The 25,517-nt window shown below is 34.7% G+C and overlaps 1 protein-coding gene across 7 annotated transcripts; it reads right to left on the bottom strand.

Annotated features, from left to right (window-relative positions):
• Nucleotides 1–1,133: 1,133 nt before the first annotated feature.
• Nucleotides 1,134–20,833, bottom strand: LOC6496706 (synaptotagmin 1). 7 transcript variants are annotated; one of them, XM_032453336.2, is made up of 11 exons: nt 20,740–20,833; nt 19,349–19,665; nt 14,208–14,469; nt 12,835–13,094; nt 12,682–12,777; nt 12,007–12,201; nt 11,715–11,891; nt 6,334–6,448; nt 5,022–5,155; nt 2,625–2,857; nt 1,134–1,457 (listed from the first exon to the last, which is right to left on the bottom strand). In XM_032453336.2, the coding sequence occupies exons 3-10, from the start codon at nt 14,446–14,448 to the stop codon at nt 2,651–2,653; spliced, it is 1,425 nt and encodes a 474-aa protein (XP_032309227.1). In that variant the 5' UTR covers nt 14,449–14,469; nt 19,349–19,665; nt 20,740–20,833; the 3' UTR covers nt 1,134–1,457; nt 2,625–2,650. The 7 variants fall into 7 exon arrangements, with proteins under 7 accessions (XP_032309227.1, XP_044572023.1, XP_014759259.1 ...); XM_044716088.1 differs by having other exon boundaries at nt 6,334–6,445; XM_014903773.3 differs by having other exon boundaries at nt 6,334–6,442.
• Nucleotides 20,834–25,517: the final 4,684 nt, after the last annotated feature.

Here is a 25,517-nt window from a genome sequence, read left to right as displayed (position 1 = left end):
AATTTTTGTTTTCGTCTTCGTCGCATTTCCGTATTAAAAATTCCAATTTTTAGTAGACCAGTGCAGCAGTAGCACAATGTTTTGTTTTAAGTATATATGTATAAATGTATATTTTTTAGATGTCATATACTTGAATATAATATAAATAGTAATAACTATTATTGTTCTTAATATTTCTTTTTTCTTTTAAACATTTGCCATAATCTTTTAGTTAGTATGTATATTTATTATTAGATCCTAATATGAGTTTAAAATAATCAAATGCAAAAGTAAGAACAAAAAATAACGATTCTTAGATAGAGGTAGAAACCTTACGACTTGAGACTAAGAAGCGAAAACCTATACTTTAAAGGTAAAATAAATATTTTTTAAGGATATAATCCCAATTGCAAACTGCTATATATAGCCTAAGTGAACTGAGCTGAATTTACTTCATTAGACAAATAAAAATCCCATCTGATCCTTTGTGAAAAATGTTCTATACTTTGATATAAAGTTTAAACTGATGATATATTCCATTGAAATCACGCTTTAAAGTTTAACTTTTATTATTTGCTTTTAGTTTTCGGTTGGTTTTTAATTTTTTCCATCTACTTATAAGTCTGAATTTGTTAGGGTCATCATAACTCAGCTCTGTGTATCCGTAATATTAGTCTATGCAGGGTTATATATAATATTTATATATAATATATACTTTTATGTTACTTTTTCCTTCCTCCTGTTAATATGGCTGTCACTTTTAAATCATTTAAATATTCATTCATTTAAACTTTCACAGATAGTACATAGTTTTTAAAAATTTAAACATAATACAAAATTTACATAACAGTGTATGATACCTTTGCGTTTTTTTCTTGCTTTAAGTATTCATTAGTAAGAAATATTATCTGCTAGTAATCCTTCAACAATAAAAAAAAATAGAAAACTGTAAAGATTTCTTTTCGTTTTGGGCTCATTTAAAAATGAAAAAACGTAACATTTAAAAATTATACTTGTTTTCTTGGGACATATATTTAAGATTTCTTTAAATTTGTTGATACATTAAGTATACAGCGATTTAATAAGATTTGAAAAACCTTAATTTGGGACAACAACGAATTCATAGATCTTTACTTTTGTACGATTAGATGTGAAATCAATTAAACTCTTTACGGATAACTGTTCAGCGATTCAAGTTTCGAAAATTCCCTTTATTTTTAGGAGTTGCATAGTTTTCATTTCTATTTGTTGTTCAACTAATATGTCAGGTATAACTCAGATACCTTAAGGTATATCGTAATCGCTTCTAGGGTTTTGGTTTTTTTTTACTGCATAGATGAACAATTTGCTTTAACTACGATATTTCGCTGATTGTTGCTTGTCATTCCGGGTAACTAGGATCAGTTTTAGCTGATGATGATAATGACACTTCAGTTTTCTTTGGAAACTTTTATACGCTTTATAGATGTGCTGTAAGTCTGCGATTAAAGAAAAAAAAAAATACTTTTAAAAAGAGTATTAGGTTTTATATATATACAGTTATTTTGGATGAATGCCTAAAATTGCAAAATATAACTACCGTTTGCATTAAGTTATTGATGTTCAAAGATAACCCCGCGGCATACTTCCCGTATTGGGAGCCCCATATTGGGAACTCCAGACGCCATACTAAGGTATCGCATAATAAGAGCTTTAAAATATTTTAGTTACATAAGGGTCATTAACTTCGACCATATTATATTAACCATTGTGGAAATATGTTCAACAAATTTTGTTTTTATGTATAATAAACCCAATAAGATATCATTGACCTGAGGTATTTTATTTTAGCTATCACGTATAGAAGGTACGTAACCTGGAGAGGGCTAGAACGATAGAAACATAAGTTTGCATTTTGATCATAAGTTTGATTTAATTATTTTCTAAACACTAAGATTGGGCTGAAATCTGCATTGGGGAGAAGGGGATTTCGATTGAAGAAAAAGCTTAACATCGTAGTATATATAAGTATCAGAGACGTTAAAGCTGGGGGCCATTTCTGACTAATCGGCCTCGGCCGTTCCGACAATTTAAAACGAGAATTTACGACAAAAAAATTTCAAGCCCAATTTTATTTCGGACCCACAATAAATTAGTGGTGGAGGAGCGAACTTTTGTGAAACCATGCTGGCATGTAGAAATAATATGATTAATATAGATAGAAATAATATTAATGATAGAATTATAATCCAAATAATTCCAAATATCTTTGGAATTTCTGGCAATTAAGACATGCCTCTAAATTTAGTTAACCTGTAGTTGGATTTTCCATCTTTTATATAGGGGAATTATAAAAGATTCCTTACATTTAAGGGGAAAATCGCAATCGAAGATTTGCATAGAGCCCTTTGAAGATCTAATGTTATATGCGTACGGCTAATCTGACATTTTAGGAGGTAAATAAGTTATTGAAAAAAAATTGCGAATAAATCGGCCTGATAAGAGGCCGCAGATAAGTTTTCATATGTAAGTAGAGTAGGAAAGTTAAAAAACTTTAAGGGAAACAAGACAGGACGTTGCATTATATTAAATTCTTATGTGTATACAAATATCTATTAAACTCATTCACAGCAAAATTTGATTGGCAAATGTGTTTAGCTGCTCACCTGCTTATTTCATCCTTGGGAGCTTCTTATTTCATGTTCTTTAGGATCTCGTCGGTCTCCTCTGGGTCCTTGAGGGTGTGCCACTGGGCTATAGGCCGGCGAGGCGAGGCCAGCATGTCGGACCAGTGGCGGAGCTCGGTTCCAGTGCCCATACAGCCAAGGATGCACCGGCCAATTGGCTCGGATGTGCCGATACGATCGTAGTCAACGACGGTTACAACAAGACATATTTTCTGCGATGTTTTTTTTGTAGGAAAGAGGTTATAAAAATTTAGAGGCATTAGTGACAAAGATTAATCATTTTATAAAATGTTGTTATCGGTCTGTTTATTTATTTTTCGAATTTTTTGGCGGTTGGGGACGGACATCTCGATTTTCAGTTGAAGAACTTTATGGTATTTCGAAATACGTGTTCTGTTTTAGTTTTTTAGTGGTTGGGTTGGAATCGAAAACGGTTTGTTTCGCCAACAGGCAAAAATACTAAGAACGCTGTTTTGGGAAGCAGATTATGCACAGAGGTTGGAGGTATTAAAGTGAGTTATTTTCTTTTGGCTTTTGAGTGTTGTATGTTCTGGTAAGGTTTCGACGTGCCATCTACATAATTTTCAATCGTTTAGATCGGTTGGTGGACAAGGTCCATCGGGTTGGATAAATACATACATGTAATTTGCATAAACGGTTTTTCTTTAGGTACTTTAAACATTTAAGACATTTTAACGGAGTTTAAGCATTACATTAAGCACGTTATATGCTTGCTGGGGAATATTTATTATTTTTAGTACAGTTTTTGGGTGAGTTAACAAGCAGAACATGCAATGTCTAAAGCTAAAAAGATGAGCAGCTTAAAATAAAAAAGTCAAAAAAATTAACCAAAAAGCGAATAGAAGCTTTGGTTTAGCATAGGGTTAGCATGAATCAAATGAATACTATGGATAGAAAGATAAATGAATATCTTGTCTTTTAACTTCCGAGACTAATGAACAAGTTACTTTTATTTATATTTGATTGCAGTTCACTTAAGCTGTGGCAAAAAGAAAAATGTTCATTAAATACGTGTAAACGAAAATGTATAATATTCAATCCCATTTGTCGTACTTTGTTTTGGTCAAAAAGGGGGGTCCTATTTATAAATCTTGAACTAGCACACGTAGCGCAACCGTAACAGAGTTCTCCCCGTTTCCAGATTGGGTTTAACAAGTAGATGTTGGGTCAAATGTGAGTTTCATTGGTGATACGCTATACTTCTCTGTTGTGACACATTTATATATTCTGTAGTTACTTATTTTGTGTTTACTGTATTCTGTACTGTAGCTGTTGTGGTGCGATTGGTATTCGATATTCAAATCAGAAGACAGTGTCAAAATAATGTACCCACTGTGATTCGGTGTTTGCGTGGTGCATTATTGACGCCGCTGGTTAAGAGTTTGCGATAGTTTGTATTATGGAAGAGTTTAGTTTAAGCTTAGGTTTGAGTTGGTTATTCGAACTAAAGTATTTGGAGTATTATCTGCTGTTTAACTTTGGAGTGAGCAAAATGTGTATTATGCTGGTGCTCTGCCGCGCGCCTGTTTTTATGCTTTTTGATTTTCTGCTTTGGCCTTGCTCGCTAGCGACCGAAGCGGAAACACTACGTCTTGATCTCCATTTAATGCCAATCAATACAGTTCTTTGTGTGGGAGGGCGTCTAGAACGCCCGAGCTTGGTGAACCTACGTCTTGCCTGCTTTCCTCTTGCCGGATTATTGGTTAATTTACACATTAAACAACAAAAACTTTAAAACATTAGCTTGGCTAAGCACACATCGAGGTTTGTAAAAACTCAATCTCAAATAATTTTTCAAAGCTACACAAATAAAGGCAAATAAATATTTGTTTGGAATATTTACAATCTAAAATGAAGACTTTTAAAACAACCAAAAAATATACAAAATTTTGGGTAATATTAAAAATTACAACATTGAACATTGAATAATATGTTGCTTTTGGATTTTATAGAACACAAAGTTGGTTAAGATAGTTTGGTTTTGGGAGGATAGTTTAAGTTTTCTTTATGGGTAATACGAAGATTTGTCACTAAAGTGTTCAGCTGGTTTGTTCGGAGTTAAGTGTTTTTGTCTCTTTGTTCGGAATACGAGTATTCAACATATGGATTTATATATATATTATACGGTATTGTATATGTATTAGTTTAGTTGGTAACAACAATTGCACATAAGTAGGCTAGTATGTGTTGATAGGAAGGTTGGGTACTCAAAACTCGGTTTAGCTTGGTTTGTTTGGTAGATAGTTCAGAAGAGGACAGTAACAGTAGTAGTAATAGTAGTAGTAATAGTAGTAGGTAGTAGAGTAGTAGTAGTTTTGGTATTTTTATAGGATAGTATAATACATTCTCGCATACTTGTATTTGTTCAAATGGTACTTCAAATGAGAACGACTCATTATAGTAAGGGTTGAGGGTGCATTTTTTGATACTTGTCTTCTTCTTTTTCAAACGTTTGCCATTTTGCATGATTGCAATTTTCACATATGGATCTATAATATAGGAAAGAATCGAAAGAAAGAAAAAGAAAATATTTTTCGTTTTTATAAAAAAGTAAAATTTTTTGCCGCAATTTAATTTTTAAAACAAATCTTAATTTTTGTTGTTAATACACACATATTAAACAGTATTAGTATTATAGGAATACCTGTTTAATGTATACAATCGTTGAATAAACAAATATTAATTTTTACTTTGCAAACACAAAATCAAGGAAAATTAACGGCAATTAAACAAGAAAGCAGGCCAAGGGGTAAATACCTATTCAATTTTAATATTTAATTGTCCTCGGCTTGTTTTCTTGAATATTTAAATCAATTACACACAGCAACTCTGTCAACTCAAGGCATACGAATGTGATTGATTGAAACTTAAAGAAACAAAAGACATATCTGTATCATTACCAAATAGGTCGGAGCATTGAAAATATTTTTAAAAATGTTCTGTTGTTTGTAAAAGCCTAGAAGAACTTTAAATTGTGTTGGATATATTCAGCGGCAACGCTCTCTCATTGGGATCCTCTCAGGACAAATCTGATTGGCCCGAAATGATGTGTTTAGTTGTAAGTTAAAAAAAAATTTTTTGTACAGAATACATGCAAAAGTGAAGCTAAAGCAAGCGAGAGTTTCGTTATTTTGGCAAATAGTTTTGGCTAATAGCGTTAATTTAATTTCGTTATCTTTTGTTGGCCAGGCATAAGTAAAAACTGTGCGAATGTTTCGGGATGGAAACGTTGCCGGACGATAAATATATCCAAAGATATCGAGGTTGGTTTGAGAAAAAATGATTTATAGTTTAGTTCAATCTTTAGCGTACGCGAATCAGAATAATACGATAAAAATGCAAAGTTGATAATTTGGCGCTAGTTTATAGTTTGAGAAAAGTTGACAAAAGAAGTTTGAATAAAAGTTGCTCCCGTTTAATTGTTCAGCAAACGTTGCCTTGCGCTTGCCTTATCCTAAATAAGTTTGAATACAAACTAAACAAAAATGAATGCAATAAACAAAAATAAAAACAAACTTAATGAACACTCATAGCTAATTACACAGACTAGCTAAAAAGCTAGCGAAACACCGGAAGGATCGGCCATAGACACAACATTGCAACTGATTATTATTAAAATTGCAATTGTAATTGATCCTTCCAGCGCGTTGGTACAACGTCACATTACCAGACAATCCGCCCACGTCCATTTTCTTTAGGTTCTTGGCTTCCAGGATGACAACGGTTAGCTTTCCGGCAGTCGGCACGTAACGTAGTGAGAAGCAGATGTCTCCAAGCTTTTCCTGTTTTCAAATAAAATCAAAGAGACGGATCATAAGTATCATTTGCAATAGGTTATGGATAACTTTGCATCATACATTTCACATAACTATTGTTACATTTACACACATATCCATATAAAAATATATATGTAGGTGTTAAGGTTTAAAATTTCTAAATTATTAGCCGGCATTAATTAGGGTCGTGATTGAAATTAAGGGGATTAGATTATTCACTTCCCATTATTCAGAAGGCGAAGCTCTCTTTTTTGAATTCGAAGCAAAGTTTTTTAATTTTTAATCAGACTTTAGAAAGCCATTGGTAAATAGCTCTATTACATTAAAATAAAGAATATATTCTTTGATTTTAATTGCACAACAATAGAAAACAATTATTAGGATTCTCTGTAGGGGTAGGTAATAAAGAGATGTACTTGAAATAAAAAAAGCTTGATAGCTTGAAAATTGTTCACTTCGGGCGGAGTCGAGGTTGACATATCCTTGCAGTGAAGTAGAGTTTTATTTTATTAGATATATATCTGCTAGGATAAATAACTTTAAATAACTATTAAATAACTTTTTCAGGCTATTAAATAACTTTCAGTTAAGTGGTAGCTTTAGAATGTATTCGATCGATCCTAGCCGTTCCGACTTATATACTGCAAAGCAAAGAAAGATGTATGCGGTCGATAGCTTAAAAACTGTTAGACTAGTTTGCGTAACAAAAGGCAGTCGGACAGACGGACTAAGATATCGACTAAGGAGGTGGTCCTGATCAAAAATATAGAAGCGTTGCACACTTCTAACCAAAATTATAATACCCTCTGCACGGGTATAAACATAAAGGCAAACATAATAGTAACATCGACAAGTAAGTATGATTAGTAAGTCTATTCATTTTATATACCAACTAATAAAAATCGAGTTATGTATATAGTTTTACAGCACACAATAACAAGTATAAATAAAAAAAAAGGTATCACTTCAAGAGACATTACGACACATTATAGATTTTAAGTCATGAAAAAGAAAAAAACTTTGTTGTACAAGTGATAAAAGTTCTTCGGTGTAGGTTTGTTGTTTTTAAGATAAGCAGTATAATAATAATTTGATTAGCAATTATGGGATACTTTGGGTTTGATTTTGGAATGACAGAACGAAAACGCTACAAAAAAAATACACTTAAAACATTTACTGCACGTCTTAGAGCTTCGATTTGTACGTGTAACCATATATAGTATGTTCCTATGAATATTATATTCAGATCAGAGTATATCCAACAAAAAACTAAAAAAACTGATACAAACTCTTAAACTGAAAATCAAATTCAGTAATATTGTTGAAGTGTTATTTTTCTCTTAGGGGCGTTTTAATCGTGTATGTTTTTATTGAAACTTCATTATTTTAGCCACACCAAAACTAACGTAATGTTACCTTTGATTAGGTTAGGTTTTATTGATTTATTTAATTTAAGTTGTTTGGTCTGTGTTTGTTTGGTTCTTAAAAACACCCAGCTCAAAACCGACCGCACAAAATGCAAAATATTTGTTTTCAACAATTTTCTTAGAAACTATTTGTATGAGAAAAGGAATAGACGAGGATTTAGAGATAAAAAGTCGAAGTCAAGCTCTGTTGAACCTTTTTTATGTACAATTTAGAGAATAATTCTCGAGGTTTCTGACAATATATTTAGAGGAATAAAAATGCACTTAGTATATATTGGAAAAAACTATAGATATTCATTCAGTATGTACATGAATGGTATTAAAAAGTAAATATTTTACAAATTAAGAGTCGACCTAGGTTACTTAGTAAATGTATACATAGTTATTTAATTTAATAATTTTTTTTTAATATAATACCCTAGGCTGGTTCGAACCGCTTGTAGGCAGTGGGTGGTTTATTTTGCTTTTAATAACATTTTTTTGGCATTGTCACACAACCAATCTTTGCCAATTTCTCAAACCCTTCTCCAAGGGTCAAACTAACCCAGGCAGACAAATTTGGAATTTGGTTCAACTAGGTTATGGTCTAAAAAAAAGTGTGGTGGTGTGTTAATACATTAGTTAAAAAGTCAAGATAGAGACAAAGAGCGAGCGAGCGAGACAGATAGAGAGCGAGCGAGCGTTAGAGAGTTTGTAAAGTTTTATATTCTGAGTCACTTACCGCAACTTTAGGTTATTTTGTTATAATATTTGAGTCATTGAATTAAATTCAAGTTCTACACTTTCTTTCGTTTAGGTTTCAATGGCCTTTAAGATATTCTTTGTTAAATGTTTGGTGAATGTCAAATGGAAACCAAAGTGTTTGTAACATCAAAAAGAAATGGTAAATAAAAGAAACAATCAAAAACAAACAAAAATATTATTGAGCATTGTTTCTGTATTTGACTGCCATCGAAGCTCTGCTTATACATTACAGCCCACAATTATGCAAAATTTATGCAGAAAAAAAACAAATTACAGTATACATATAGCGGGACAGTGACAGAGAGCTAACAAAAACGTAAGACTTAAAAGGCATTTAAATGAATGTATTTATTAATTATGTTTCATACTCCACACCAATTCGATTTGGTCCTCGATAAGGATACATTTACTTTTGCTGGTTCAACAGAATCGTAACACAAACACAACGAACAGAACTTTGAACACACTTATGACGACAACAACCAAAGCAAATAACGATAATTATGAGTACTTTCTCTTTTTCCGATTTCATATACTTACATGATTGCATTTGATTGACATGATTCAGGTTCAAATTGAGTTCCCATGGCATGAGTCAAAAATTTCAAGTACAGTTTTGGAAATTTTGAGTTTCAAATTTGTGATTACAGATTTGGAATGTTTTTAATTTTGGTTTGATTTTAGCGATACGTTCAAAAACAATTAAAGAGAAAAATAAAGAGTTTATTAAAATCTTTTTAATTTTAATTTCCAGAAAAAATTTGGATATTATGTTACTTTTGACAAATTTTAAAAATATAATGTTATTCGTATTCGTGTCTTGTAACCAATTTATGGTCGTATGTCTGTGTTCTATGCAAGTGTCTTTTTGTTGGAGGTTGTAACTAGTATTTATTGTGATTCATATATATTAGTTTAAAGTCGTAAGCAAAAGTAAAACATGCAATAGAGTAGAAATGGGTTCAAGAAGTAGTATATTCGGTGTTTCTAGACTATATGTAAATTATTATTGATACAATTTAAAAAGAAAGAATTTTCTTTAGGTTTTTAGGTTGATTTTCCTTGCTAACTAAAATGGTCAGAAAATACAGCTCGGTGAAATTTTATTCATTGGATGAAAGTTAGCCAATTCCGCGTGCGTATAGAGGTCAGGTTTAACGAAAACATCCATTTTTATAAAAGAATTTCGATTTCGTAAGAATTTTTGTTCAGTGTAGCTGTGTGTGTGTTGTTGATTTATGATTTGGATTTCCTATGTAAGCATGTGTGTGCGTATTCGCTTCGATCTATTCAGAGCATCCAGAGCAGAGCATTATTCAATGACCAATTCAATGTAATCAATATAACTTTCTTACAAAACTTGCTTAGTCGGGTAGTTTATTTCAAAGAATACGGGTGTGTGCGTTTTGAGGTGTGTGTATCGGAGAGGAAAATAGTGTGGTGTTTTTAGTGTGAGTAAAAGTTTGACAGATTTTATGCAAAGAACTGGGGTGCAAAGGTTGGTAACTACTTTAAGAGAATTATGCAAAAGTTTTTAGTATTTCGGCGTCAATTGTTCCAATCAAAGTGCAAAAAAAGGGAGGACTAGTGTTGGGGAAGGGATAGAGTCAGCAACTGAATATTTGATCAGCATGGCCATTCATTTGTGAAGCGCAAGGAGTGTGGGCCGAAGGAGCCAAGAAATTTTGAAATGACGGAGAAGGCAAGAAAGGTATAATTTTTATGGAAGATACGCAACCATGCTGAATTAGTCTTGCACTCCGTATGTCGCAGTTTTCTCAACAAATTAATATTGCAGTGTGATTGTTTGTATATGGAAATGTGAAAACATTTGTCAAGAAATGCTTTTCTTTCGTCAATATTTTTTGCTAACAAGACAGGCCAAAACAGATAAATTGTTCGTATTAATACAAAAACTCAACTACAATATTAATGATGCGAGAAAGAATGCAGACATAACAATAATTGGGATATATCTATGCAAATATTAAGTATAGAGAGAGACAGAAAAGGTCAAAGAACCATCGCTCAAGACCAACACGTTTCATTATCGATGGATACGTTTTGAGGACTTAGAAGGTTAGTTCAGATAAAAAACACGGTAGTTTTAGTTAAATGCAATTATTAAACTATATAGCTTAAAAAAATGTTGTTTTACAAGAGCGACAATTCATAGAAAGATTAGGTTATAAAGAGGAAAAATCATAAACTGAAATTTGTATGCAATTGTGTTCTCTTTGTTTTTGGTTTGTTAGATTTTAGGAATGTTTTGTATTTACCTTCTACAAAAGTTCAAGAAATCAAGAGTATATATGTTTCGAAAACAATTGTTTGGTTTGTTTCATAGGGGAATTGGAGAAAGAGAAATTTAAAGTTTTATTTTTTGTAGTAGCAGTAGTTGTTGTGTCAAATTATAATTCTGTCAAATGTTTTCGGGAGAAACAAAATTCTTTACAGACTTCGATTCCTCCTCCGATTTACATTTGTGTCTGTTAAGTATACTTTATTAGATGATAATATAATTTCGGGTATTATTTATATTTGCATTTTGAACTGGGTGTGTAAGAGTTTCATAAACGATTCGAAAAACTTTTGCTTGTCTGTTCCACAAAATTTGCATGGCATTGTGGATAATTGTTATTGTATCGGGAGAGTTTTATTGGAATTGTTTTTGTTCTGCCCTTACTTATATATGTATATATATATATAGTGAGTCTTTGAAGGGACGGGGTTTAATGGGGCATATCAAATATAAAACACTCTTGTGGGTGTCATAAGGTCATGATTGCTTTCTGTCGTATAATCGGCCTTTAATTATTGCTGAATTTCTAATGCGAAATACACACAAAGCACAATCATCCTTAATGGGGGCCGAGTTGTACGGAAATAAACTATTTTCATACAATGTATGTCTGGGCTCTCGGCTCAAGAAGGGTGAGCAAAAATGGTTTTAGTGTTAGGAACATAAAATAACACTTAGAGCCACACTGAGATATACAATTACATAGACAGAGAGAAAGATAGATTGTTTGGATAGATACGAACAGTTGGATAGTAGTTCCCTTTTGATCCCGCTGGGACCCCGGCCCAGCTCCACATACCTGTCCGCCCTCCCCTTCAACGCTGACCAGGTCACGCCACTCCTCGATCGTCTGGGCCAAGTCGATGGTGCACAGGGGTACCTTTACTTCGCCGATCTGGTCGTGCTTTGAGAAGCGGTCGAAGTCGAAAATAGCAAACACGAGTGTCTTGTTCATGGCATCGGCATAGGGTAGACTCTGCGGCAAAGAGCAAGTTCATATTATATTTTTAATAACGGTTTTTGGATATTTCTGTTAGTTTTTGAATCGCGTCTATCAGAGGTCCACACAGGTCGAAGTAAATACTATTTACCTTGAAGGTGAAGGTTTCGTTAAAGACCGGACTGAGCGTCTTTCGGTGCACTTTGGTCTCAAATTTCTTTTTTTTGTCGGGTAGCAAGTAGACCTTGACATAGGGATCCGAGGTGCCGCCCATGTCCAGGGCAGGCAGCTCTTCGGCTTGGATAACAGTCACAGCTAGACTGTTAGAGTTGAAGTCGTATTCCAGCTGTAAAGTACACATTTAAAAAGGAAAAAAAAGCGGGTATGTTGTTTTGGCCAGGGAGAGACGAAAAAAGTTTGTATATTAGTAAAAGGATTTATTCGAGCTTTTCATTATGGGTTAATGTGGTGTTGAGGTCTAATTGGGATAACGCTTTTGTTGTCCTAGAATACATTTTTAATTACAGGAGGTAGATTTTACTTGCAATTTATAGGTGGAAAGAATAGGGCCTAGTGCATAAGAATTTAAAGTTAAATATTACTTTGTTTATTGTAATCGAAGCCTTACAGCTGGAGCAATGAAATTGATTAAACAACGTTGAGTATTGATATTCCTCATTGACAGTGTTTGTATTCCAAAACCAACTGTGCACACAATTACATCTATTTGAGTTTCGTTTGCTTAGTATCGTATTTCGGGAGGTTAGTAGGGGACTTTTGTTTGGTCTTTTGGTTTTGGAATTACTCCGAGAATTAGTTAACCCACCTTGAAGTTGAGACGGCCGAGCTTCTGTTCGCTCTGCTTGTCCTCCTCGTCACCCTCTTCGGCGTTCTCGGTGAGTTCCTCCATATCAGGCTGAACCTATGACATACCAGAACCCAATAACTACTAAGATTTGATGGCGCGTCAGACACTTACTTTCTCCTTGTACGCCGATCCTAACAACTGTACCGACTTCATGTCGACACCCTTCTTACCCTTTCCATCTTTTGTTCTTCGCTTCTTCAGAAATCTCCGTACACAGAAAAATATAATACCAAAGACGACAAGGAACACGAGGATAATAATGGCCACTACGCCCCATGTGGGTAGTCCCGTCCGTTCAGCGATCGCTTCGGTCACAATTTCGCCTGCATGTTCGATCTTTTTAATCACCGGCAACGAGGTGGTTGTAGTGTCTAAAATGATTTAGCATATTAATAGTGTTTCTCGAAGAACATATATGTCATTCATATTAATAGATATCCTATTTCGAAAAGAATAAATCGCTCAACTTCCACAGATATTAAAAACGATTAATTTGTGTAAAAAAATGATTAGTGAACTGTAGATTTAGAGTTAATATATATTTTTTTAGTACAAATATAAAATTAGAAAGAAACATCACTTGTCACTTCATTAGAGATTTGGCTGAAGAAAGAAACAATACAATTTCTATTTTCTGAATTTTGTTTTAAGGGGGCAGGATGGTTTGATACTTCAAAAATATTTTTTTTTCAAAAATTTTGTTATATAATAGAACAGTATATCAGGAATATCCTGTAAAAGTTTCATATCGATCGGACTAAAGCTCGCTGAGATACCGATTTTCTAGTTACTTTCTCTCCATATACTTTCAATAGCTTTTAAAACTTTAGACGCGTTTTTCTCAAAACAACTTTTTCAAGTCGGTGCGTAACGTAACTCAAAAAGTAATGCTCGGATCTAAATAAAATTTTTTACACATCTTTTATACAATAAATACTTGTGGATGAACGAACGCTTTTTTTTTTTAATTTTTTTACCATTTTTACGGGAAATAATGGGCTGATTTTTATGAAAAAATGGCACCTCCGACTTTAGAACCGCGTCAAAAATTAAAAATCGCCTATTTTTCAAAATGGTTTCGGACAAGAAACTAATATTTTGAATAAATCAATTCAATTTTTTCATTTCCGATAACACTGTAAGGCCAGACTTTACGCACCGCAAGATAATAATTTTTTGAAGCGACTCCGGCCGACTACCCGTCACGGAATAAATAATAATTATTTCTTAAAAATAAAAATTCCTGGAGACTCTCCGAATATAGCCATTTATCGTGTAAAAAAATGGAACAAAAATATTTTCACTCAGACATGAAAAAAAAATCTGTTTTTTTCAGCCTCTGAAACCATCCTGCTTAACGTTGTCTTAGAAAGAATAAAAATATAATTTACAATAATATATGTATCTATCTATATACATTGAGTATTGAACTATCTAAATTTCCCTACAGTGTTGAGCATTCAAATATATTTAAGTTTTCTTACCCTGAGCCTCTGTGGTTGAACTCCGTGTTGTTGTTTCCACCTGTGCGATTCTTTGGCTGGCCGCTTCCGCCGCCTTTTCTGCCAGGACCTCCTGTTCCTGCCGGTCCACCTCACGAAACTTAGAGTGATGTGTTTCTTCCAGTTTCTGGTCCACCGACTCTAGTTCCGCTGCCGGCTCGGACGCTGGCGCTGGTTCCGCTGCCGGTTGGGCGTCCGTTTCGGACTTTGAATTTGGCGGCATTTTGTTGTGTGGTATAGTTTTCTGGAAAATCGTATTTGTCTATTGAGTTGTAGATTTTTTGATATTTGACTGTTCATTATTTAAATGAAAATTAATTCTCCTTATGAATTATTCCTCGAATTATGTTATAGACGCATGTATTACATCTGTTATAATGGTTTTTAAATAATTATGTATTACAGGCCAATTAAGTGCAGTTCATTTTTGAACTTAACCCTTTGGGACCTTAGAATTCAGTATGAGTACATATTTGCACTAGTTGCGTTTAATTTGCAAGCTGTTGTTGTTTTAAAAATAGCTTGAAACACATAAAAGGAAAGAAGTCCTGCAAAAGTCGTTAGTGACTCGTATCCTTGAAGCTCTAGAAATGCGCTGGCGGTCCCAACTGAAATACATAAGTAGTTTTCCGTTTTTAGGCGGTTGGGTGGTGAAAGGCACTAAGTAAAATTGCTTATGGATTGCAAGCCAAGGGCACGCACACACTCCGAAGGACTTCGTCGTCCTTATCCACATCCCCATATCCGAATAACGAAAACACTTATAGAGCTCACCCCCCAACCAACACAAAGTGTGTGAATGTCAGGGATCCCCATTTTCTTTGTATTGAGTTTCTCACGTTTTCCCCTAGTTTGTGTAATTTCCAGCTTTCCCTTTGCTTTGAAGTGCCATTTTCTTTTCTTCCTTCATTTTGAAATATTCCATATTTTACTTCTTTGTTCGAGGAGGCATTTCATTTAGTCTAACAACTTGAGTCGCATTAATTATAAACGAGGGAGTCTGACTGAGTTGGATCGGAAGGTTGGGTCGCTTTTTTTGCTGTCACACATCCTTTGACCCTGAAATCTCATTGCTGGGGAGACGGAACCCCGAGACTTGAATTACTCCAGTTTGATAATATATAAGGCTACCCCTCCTGCTAAGCAGTGTCCTGGGGCTCGGATCTCTGAAGTCTAATTGAAATCTCCCTTTTCTTGATCCCTCAGAAGATAAGTGCCATACGTTGTAGGCACAGATATATATGTAAAGGACCATTTCCAATAGTCCACAGAAACGAAATATTTTTTTAGGAGCTTTTCATATGGAATTATTTTAAAGTAATTAATTTGATTTCCTATTGGAAAATAATAAGTTAAGGCAAATTTTTGCTTATCCATTTATACAAATTTGTTATTTTATATGTATATATTTGGTCCTCTAAAATTCGATATGTATAAATTATATTAAACTCTAAAACAAAGTGCCACCTTTCTTTAAAATACATTATTGAAGTCTATTGAAGTCTTATCTTCGTCGGATGCTATTAAGCAGTACTTGGTTTTCTAAAAGCCGCCACCGTGTAAGATAATTTATAATATCCACCCACTCGGCCACATTAACAACAGCCCGGTCTAAGAGCAGTTGTAAGAAAAGAAAATTCGAATTCCTGCTACTGCCCTCGCTCGATGGCTGTTTACTTCGCCAATGACGTCAAAGGACATCCTACCCTGGAAAGCACTCACACAAACAAAGAATGGGCCCGTTGGCAAGACTAGGGCTATTTGGCTTCATAAATATGCTTAAAATTCACGTTTTGAACAAAATTTAAATAAGTTAAAATGCTTTTTCTTATTTAAATTTTCAGAATTATTTACTAGGGGGGTCTCAGAATTATTTACTAAAGTAGACTACCCAAATTATGTTGTGAAACTGGGTTTTTCCTGAAAGATTGTTATTGAATCTGCGTATGAACATCCGAATAATTAGTCTATAAGGACAGACAATTTTGAAAAATTAGCTTGTTCACCAAAAGAGGTTATTTGATTTAGCCTCAATACATGACTGGTAAATGGTAAAAAATTGGAACAGGCTACAACGCCTTTAAAATAAAAAAATTAAAAACATCCAACAAATCAATAAATTTAAAAGCAACTAGGGCAACTTGTGTTACAATAGCTTGGAAATGACTTCATGGAAAGAAACTTGGAAAGAAACTGGGAAGAGAATATGAGGATGAAGCAATAAAAAATGGCAAGCTAGGAAGTGTCACGAGTCCTGTCTGGTTCCCTGGAAAATTTAGTTGTTCCTTGATAGGTCCAGGTTCCAGGTCCTTCCGACCCCTTTGGTTACCAATTTGCAGATCTAATTTTGCGGATCATGATCCTTTTCGCGTTATTTGTAAAAACTATAACCTATTGTCACATATATTTTCGCCTGAATTATCCCTAGATGTAATAAAATCTAAAAATGGATTGTTATTCTATTAGAATAATTTTGCCTAATTCTTAATTATAATTAATTTTAATAATAATTGTATAAATAACAGATAATTGTTACATTCAATAAATAAAAAAAAATATAGCTGCGGAAAGAATTGAAAAACTCTAAGCAGGTCGTCCTTCCTCCGGGGATCTCATTAATATTTAATGCACACACAAAAAAGGTGATCCGAATCAGGAAGGTGCTCGGGCTAAAAGCCAAAGCACTTTACTCGGCACTTGTTATTAATGGACCAAAAATCTGCAGCTAAATAAGGTTTGGCTGTAAAGGAATCTGTATTTGTCAAGTTAATTAGGACCAGCTGTGCAACTGCTGACGAAAATAAACAGAGGTCAAAATATAGTATGCGGCTTTGTCAATTTGCCAGCTTTGGTTGCAGGTCGACTACGACTTTTGGTGTTCTGCGGCGCCTTCTTGTCTGGGACCTAAAATTTTGTGGCGAAAAGCCAAAACACGCCGTTCAGATGATTTTATGTAATGTCAATAGTGAAATTCTCCTTTGGGCCAAAACAGCTGCTGCTTATGTTATTGCTACGTATGCGAGCGCGATATTTGTGGGTCTGACGGCTCAAATGGTCAGTGAGTTTATCGCAAGAACAAATTTGATGGCAAAATTTTTTCTTTAGACTTTAGACAATATTTAAAAGCCCTAAAGCTACTAATCTACCAAGCCCTAATCTACCAAGGCATAATCTCTCAATGTGCAACAGTTTCCACTTCACACAGGACTAAATACAAATTCAATAATGAAGTCCCAATATAGTATTCCTACTTTGCATAGATCGCAAAATATTATAATCTTACAAAACTCATAAGCCTCTAAGCTTATTTATTAAAGAATAAATATTGATTTGTTGTTTTTATAAGAAAATATTTGAGTTGCAACTTTAAAACTCAAAACTTGTATGTGAGAATCCTTATTAAAATAAACAATTTATTTTGAGTGTTTTGGAATTAATACACGACAAAAAGATAAAATGAGCTGTAAATTATATGGTTAGCCTGAAAATATGTTTTGCATGACTACTTTATTACGAATTTCAGCTTTTAGAAGGGAAGGAATATTCTTGATTTGTGAACTTTGACCTTCGCCGCATTAGATATAAATAAACAACATAATGGTGGGGAGTTGCAGTGACAAAAAGAATCGCAGATATTTCTGCAAATATCTGAAAATATTTCCGTAACTCCCGACTATCTAAATTGACTGACTGATAAGATAATTCTAAACGCAAAATATTCCGTAAAAAACAGAAGCCATGTTTGACCTGAGTTTGCCGCGTCTGAAAGTAACTGACAATCAAGCTGTCAAAACAAATTTATATTGTGAATATGGGTGGAGACTAGAAATTTCGATGCCACTACCCATAAAATGGATTAGAACGCAAAAACGTGGCGAATCTGCAAAAATTCCAACCAAAAAAAATAATAATAGAAAGGATACTACGCCACAGAAACATCTGGGGAACCCACGCACGTAATGCGGGTGAATAAAAAATCGGAATCGGAATTGGACTCGGACTCGGAAAGAGACCCTCATCCTGAGGTCTCCACGTTCATTCCACTAAGCTCTCAAGCAGGAAACGGTTAAAATTTTTTGCCGACCCGGAGAGTGGAGCTTAAAGAGAGCAAGGAAAAAGCGAGAGAGACAGAATGGAAAAGAGGCTATGAAAGTGTCAAACGTGCACTCACTTGGCCATTATTTTCTCCCTCTTGTTCTCTTCGTTTCCTGCGCACATAACCCAGAGAAGGCAACAAAATAAAGACTATTAAAAAATATAAAAAATAAAGCTTAGATGACAACCAAACTAGACGGCGCTGAAGACGCTGAAGACGCACTTGCCCTGAAGAACGAAGAATGCCCGAGGTGAAAAACCAATTTTCCACATCATTATGCTTTTCCCTTTCATTGAAAATTCGTCTCTCCGTCAGTACCTCAAAAGTGTTTTCAGAAACTGAGGTTTTCTAACACGTATTAATAATCACGTTAACTTTCATTCATGTTTTCGAATTTTAACTATCGAATCTCGAATATTAAAAAAAAAAGTACGCAAAAGGCTCAAAAGACTATCCCTTTCTGTGTGGGCTTTAACTCGATTATAGGTTTTATGTGCGGATTCCTGTGTTGTTTCTTTGCGTCTTTCGGCCTGGATAATAGACTTCCCAGGATTGTTAGTACAACCGTCTAGGCTCGCCGTCTAGGCTAATTGAAAAAAGAGAGTTAATCAAGCGGATGCCTGATGAAAAAGTGGTATATGTTTGGCTTGGTTAAATGATGTCTGGGGAAAACGACTTTTCAACTCCTTAAGAAATGAAAGGGATGCACTCATCTAATGGCTTAAATATAGGACTTGACCTTGTTATGTTATGGCTATGTTAGCTGGTGAAAGAATTTAAAAACACTTATTATTTTGAAGAATTATATTGAAGAATCTCAGATGGTTTAGAAAAATCTAAGTTTTTCATCCTAAATTTTAATTTTGCTTACAAATTTTTCACTTTTTTATCAATAAAATCTACTTATTTTGCACATATGAAATAAATGAATTAGATATATACCTATATCAAAAGACTAAAATTATAACTAAATTTACCATGTTACCCAAATAAGTATGCTTCATGTTTGTTAAGCCGCGAAGCTCACCTGTATTCAGACAAAGTGGCCAATATTTGAGCCTCCAATCGGAATTCAGACTTGACTCGTACTTTATATTTGCGTTTCCTTTATTTTGTGACTTATTGGGTTTATTAGTTTTATGATGGGTCGTCAGCAGAGGTAAACGAAGCGTGACTTCGGCGCCGGGTAGGGTGAAGATGCAGGTCTCGACGGATGCAACTGTTCCGTGTGTATGTGTGTAAACTGTGGAGCTATGCTGCTGCTCCTGATGCCCTTTTTTCAGTTGGGTGGCTGGCTTGGCTAGTGAGGCCGCGGCTCGCTGGTCTCACATGAATTTCGGATACCTTTTATTAATTTTTATCAATTAATTGGTTTTGTAAGTCGTATTATTTATATAGGATGTAGGTATTTCGCATTAGTGGCAGTGGGCGAATGGGGAGAGAGACCCGAGTGGAGAATGAGCGACAAAGGGAGAGCAAAATGAAGAGAATGAGAGCGGGAGCGAAACGGAGCGTATACGTAATATCAAAATACAATGGTGTGCGTATATATTGATAGAGCGAACTTTGGTGTGTGTGTATTTGTGTGTGTTTGTTGAAAAGGTTATGTGTGAACCTGTGTGAGAGTGTGTGTAGGGGTAGGGGAGGCTGCATAATTCGCTTTTCCCTGAAAGACGTTGTCCAAAGCAAAATCAGGATAGAGATTTTCTTACGGCCCTTTCTTTCAGGGCTTCGTTAGTTCTTTCTCTAGAAACTTTTTTCTTATCCTCCTCTGACGCACACACAGCAGCTTAAAACTTATCAGTTTTAATTATATTATTTTCGTATTTTTAAGCTGAATAATTATTAATTGTGTTTATTTATTGTCGAACTACACATTCATAACTTTCTTGCTTGCCTGGACCACATCACCACCCCAACACTGTGTGGTTGAAAAATCGATATCCGAGCAGTGGCTCACATGCGTTTTCACTTTCTACGAGAGACCAGTTTTCTCAGCCTCTTCTCCATTTTCTTGAATCGCACATACAAATTTTTCTGTAACAATTTTCCTGCGTTTCTTACATTTTTTCACGCCATTAGTTAGACATTCTAAGCTCGGGTCGCAACGAAAAAATTCTGATACACAAAAAATGTTCTCCTTTTCGTCAGCGCGTGCTACACTTATACAAATACACTGGCACGCACTCACACAGACACCCACCCACACCCACACATACACACGCGCACAACACTTTTTGGGGCTTTCGTTGCTGTTTTCCTTTATATAACATTAGCCAGGCATTATGGCGCTGTTATTTATGCGAATTTGGTAAATACATGATGAGCTTGTTTCTATACTTTTTATTTTCGCAAACGAATTGCTGTTGGTTTTTTGACGTTTTGATGGCCTCTGAAATTTTTTTCTTTTCCATTCACCTTCAGCCTAGCGCCTTGTACTTCAGCAGTCAACTTCCACGGTCGATGTTCATTCGCGTTTTGGGCCACACACCAAAGGAGCAGCGAGGAAAAATCTTTGAAAAAGCTTCAAAGAGCGAACCGGTCGGGCATCGATTTTGTTTTTGAGGCAAAGGGTGACGGGGCTGGGACTTAGTCACAAAGCTTTCTGTCCAGTGGAGACTTTGAAGGAGAAAGGTTTGAGCCTAGTAGACCCCTCAGATACCTTACTTTTTTGTTAATTTTGCGGGAATTCTGAAGTCCTTAGCACAAACTGGGCTTAAACTAGGATTTAATAGGATTTATTGCTAATTTGAGTTTTTATACCCTAACGGAGGGTTTTATAATTTTGGCCCTTTAAATGTCTATATGTACATATATACATATTCGGCAACCGACTATGTTTCTGTAATGCTATGAATATGCACCATAGCTTCACAGCCAGTACCATGGCTTTCTCTACTTATCGAACTGTATCTTGAGTAAGCGACTTTTCCCAGATATGAGCGATATATGAAAAGTTGCATTATCTCAAAGGCTATCTTTACATTTAACATAAATAGGATCGATAGAGCCAATTTAAAAAAAAAATTGTTTTACCGTTTTTTGTTTCAATGTTTTTTTTTTTCCTAAGATTTAGATATCTGATCCTCGACGCCTATTTTGGAGAATCTGTATATATAAAAATATTTGTCTGGTAACACCAATGTCCCTACTATCTCAAATTTAGTGAATCAAAAGTGTTTTAAATTTCCGCAAATTTCTCCCAAACTAAACTACTTTTGGCTAATGTTTGGATAAAATGCCTCTAATGAAAACAATACCTTTCATTTGGTCATCACTCATTCAGATTGAACGCACACAGAAAATCGGCTATATATATAGTCAGGGCACCAGGGCATGCGTGTCGCCACCTAGCGGACTGCCGTCCGCTGTGGTATATTATTCATCAGGATCACCTCCTGAGTCGGTATAAGCACGTCGGTCCGCCTGTCAGTCTGTTTCTACGCAAACTAGTCTCTCAGTTTTGAAGCTATCGACATGAAACTTTGCACACCTCCTTCTTCTTCTATATATGCTATAGCTTTCATATAACTGATAGACCGGAAATGCCATAACTTGGTTGTTTTTTAAGTTAGAAAGATGGGACTTTGGGCAAAGTAATCTGAATTGCAAAATTTCATAAGGATCAGCTGACTATATCCTATAGCTATCATATATCTAAATGAATGGAAATGGCACAACCTGCTTTTTTGTGTGCTTGGGGTTGTTTTAAACATTTTTACTATCAAATTGATTTGATGATGAAATTCTCATAAGGATCGGCCAACTATATACGATCCGATATATTGTATATATGGTAATAATATAAATCTGCTACCTAACTGCAAGGGTATATTACGAATGGAAATGGCACAACCTGCTTTTTTGAAAATTTATTTGATGATGAAATTCTCATAAGGATCGGCCAACTATATAAGATCCGATATATTTATAATAATATAAATCTGCTACCTACCTAATGCAAGGGTATATCAACTTCCGTTCAAGAAACCTTGTTCATCTTTTAAAATTAACAAGAAGAAAATGTTTTATGTTGCATCAGAATCAATATATAAGATATATTGTATGTTGTAGAGAATTTAATTGTTGTTCAAAAAATTCAATTAAAAAATGCCACCTTTAACCATCTTCGGACGATTTCACCTTTTAGAATGGCAACTTTGGTAGATTTTGACATGTAAGAAAAAAAATAGATATATTATATTTCTTTTTGGCGAATGTTAAAATCTTGTTTATAATTAAATCTTGGCAAATCCCAGTTCAAGCTATACTTCACATACGGGAATATAACCTCTTCCCAATTTTAGATTTTCGATTCTCTATCAAAATCTAGACAATAAAAAGTTGACCCATTTTTCGTAATTTGAAGGGGATGATGGCCAATTTTTTTTTATTTCCGATATTTTGACGTGGACTAATAGGATAGTGCACTGAGTATTTCTACAAGTACCGTAAATTAAGTACAAATTAAATTTGTTCTTAAAATGTAAAATTGAATATTTTAAAAAGGCTAAATTCTAGAATTTAGTATGAGAGCTCATTGTTTCAACTTATTTAGTTTAACTTCTTGGACTGGTTCCACATATTGACGCCGCCAGCGATGCATAAAAAACAGCTGCAAAGAAGTCGAAGTCAGGTACAGGTAGTCCGAAGTTGCAAAGTCCGGTTTTTGTCCAAATAATTTTAGAGTTTGCTGGCCAACCGAATTTTTTCATTTCAATGCTGCCTTAACCAATTGCCAACACATAACCGGGGTCACCTGGTACGCCAAATTGTTAATTGTTGAACGGTAAGTACAATAAACCGTACACAGTACAACTATAGTAATGAATGTTTTCAGATGACAAGTGATATACAAAAAATTTGATTCTTCTTAAAAAATTATTTTTCCCAATCCTGTAAGTGCCCACGGAAACTAACAGGGTGGCGTTCTTCAAGGACTTATGGAGACTTTGAGATTGTCCTCCATCTTGGGGAAAGTGAAATACTCTTATGTGTTTTGTTCGATCAAGCAATAGCTTTAAATTACGATAATACAAGTTCCATTTCTATGATAGCTTAAAATTTACGATGAAAAAATGTTGCCACCTTGAAAGTTTAAAGAGAGCAAAGCTCGAAGATTTAAATCTCTCCGAAGAGCTTTTTGTAATCGTAATATTCAAGCTCTCTTTGAACTTATGTTATCGTAATTCATAAGCTCTCTCCTGGAAAAATAAATTACATTACGATAAATGGATTGAGCCGGCGAATAAGTTAGATTCGGATTCTATAAATATGTATAAAAACTACACGCCAAATTCAAGAAAATGAAAAAAAAATCTCCCTTCTTGGAGGGATTCTCCCTTACAAAAATATCAAAAAATCACAGCAGCTAGAAAGTATGCTATGAAAATGTAACTCAAAACTCCTTTTCGTCCTTCGGGGGTCCTAGGAGGGTACCACTTATATGGGTGGGTCGATCCTCCAAAGTTAGCGGGTCGTTCATACATTTGGACACGATTGGGGCACTCTAAATGGGTCAAAGGAGGATTTTTCCTACACGTTAAAACGAGGGACATCAGAATTCATTTAAGAGGTATGGTTTCTTGAGCAAAGTTTCTTATTTGACCCCTAGAATCGAAAAATCATATGTGCCTAAGTGATTTTTGAATCGACCTACCCTATTACACATTCTATTCGTGTTACGAGGCATTTTTTATTATTACAGTGTAATATTACTATTGCTTATAAAACAAGAATCAATCATTGAATTTTTTTGTTTCGCAATCAAAAGCTGGACCGAACGGTTGTCGGAAACCGATGAACAGGTGTCGCTAGTGCTCAAAGTGCCACCCACTAGCAATACAACAACTAACCAACATCTAAATGCACGGACGGCATCATTAATAGCATCTTGCACTTCCGGTGCGCAATTACGCATGGCAAACACAAATCAAATGCCGAAATTGCGATATAGAAGTCTGTTCGTATGGCACGTGCTCCGACCTCGGTGCACGGAAAGTATAGGAGCCAATTATAAATTGCGTAATCAAATAAATTCTCTAAAATTGTTTAAATTATTTATTGACAAATCTCGACACACAAAAGGACTCTCCTTTTGGAGAGTATTTAAATCCTGCCAATCTGATGGCAGAGGCTTTTCGTCTCCAGAATTAAAATCAAGTCTACAAGAAACTACGAGTTTAGCTTGAGTATTCGAATATGTATGTTTCGGATTACTGCTTTTGTCCTGTTGGTGCTGCTCAGTTCGTGCTGAAAGTGTTATCCTGTTACTTTTCCCTAATTCGACCTTTTGAGCAACTGTTTCTTTCTGTCTATATAAATATTGTTTTTGATATTGCTGTGACTGTGGCTCTTAGCGTCGGGCCGTTAAATTAGGCGCTTATCAATTATGAATTTGAATTTAATTGGCCGAATAGAAAGCTCCCGGGATCCGACGGGATGCCGAAAGCTTGGATGGGTCACACCACACTGTTTTGCTATTGAAACTAAAAAAGGGTTTTCTGTATATTATTCAAATTTTATTGTATAAACGTATGCAAAATGAAATGTAAATAAATAATTAATTTAGATGTTAGACTATGCAAAAATAACACCATCCTTGCCAGCTCGAAATATGGAATGAATTTTAAAATGATACTTTAACATATACCAGAAGCCAACTCTTAACAAATAACACTTAATAGACAACACCTTTTTTTTACTTTATATTCATATGTGACCAACAAATGAAATGAGCAATAAACTCTTTCATCAATAAGCTTCTCATAAATTAATTTTTTTTTTTGCAATCTGACTCATTAATTATTTTCCATCAAGCAATGATCCTTGTTTTTCGGAAAACTGAAATTTCAATTTGGAACAGGAAAACCGAATAAAAACTTTTCTGGTATTGGCTGGGTGTGAGGCAGCAATTGAATTTTTGTGTGATTTGGTTATTCGCGCGGTTATTTGTTTGATGCCGAACCCGGCAGTGTGATTTATTCATGAAATAATACGTGGGAGGAGCCTACACTCGTCCTGCAGCTCCCTCATGCGTCATGATTTTCTACAAATAAATTGATTTCAGTTTTCAACATTAATTTAATAGTTGTTGTTACTGGTTGACGCCGTTTTTATTGTGATTGCAATTGGTTGGTATGTTGGTCTGGTTACATTTTGTAATTTCATTTCTCATGGATCTGCGGATGCCCGGA

The sequence above is a fragment of the Drosophila ananassae genome, chromosome 3R, assembly GCF_017639315.1.
Source record: "Drosophila ananassae strain 14024-0371.13 chromosome 3R, ASM1763931v2, whole genome shotgun sequence".
NCBI classification, from domain to species: domain Eukaryota; kingdom Metazoa; phylum Arthropoda; class Insecta; order Diptera; family Drosophilidae; genus Drosophila; species Drosophila ananassae.
Note: the sequence above shows the minus strand (reverse complement) of the source record. Positions and strands in the feature narration are given on the sequence as shown.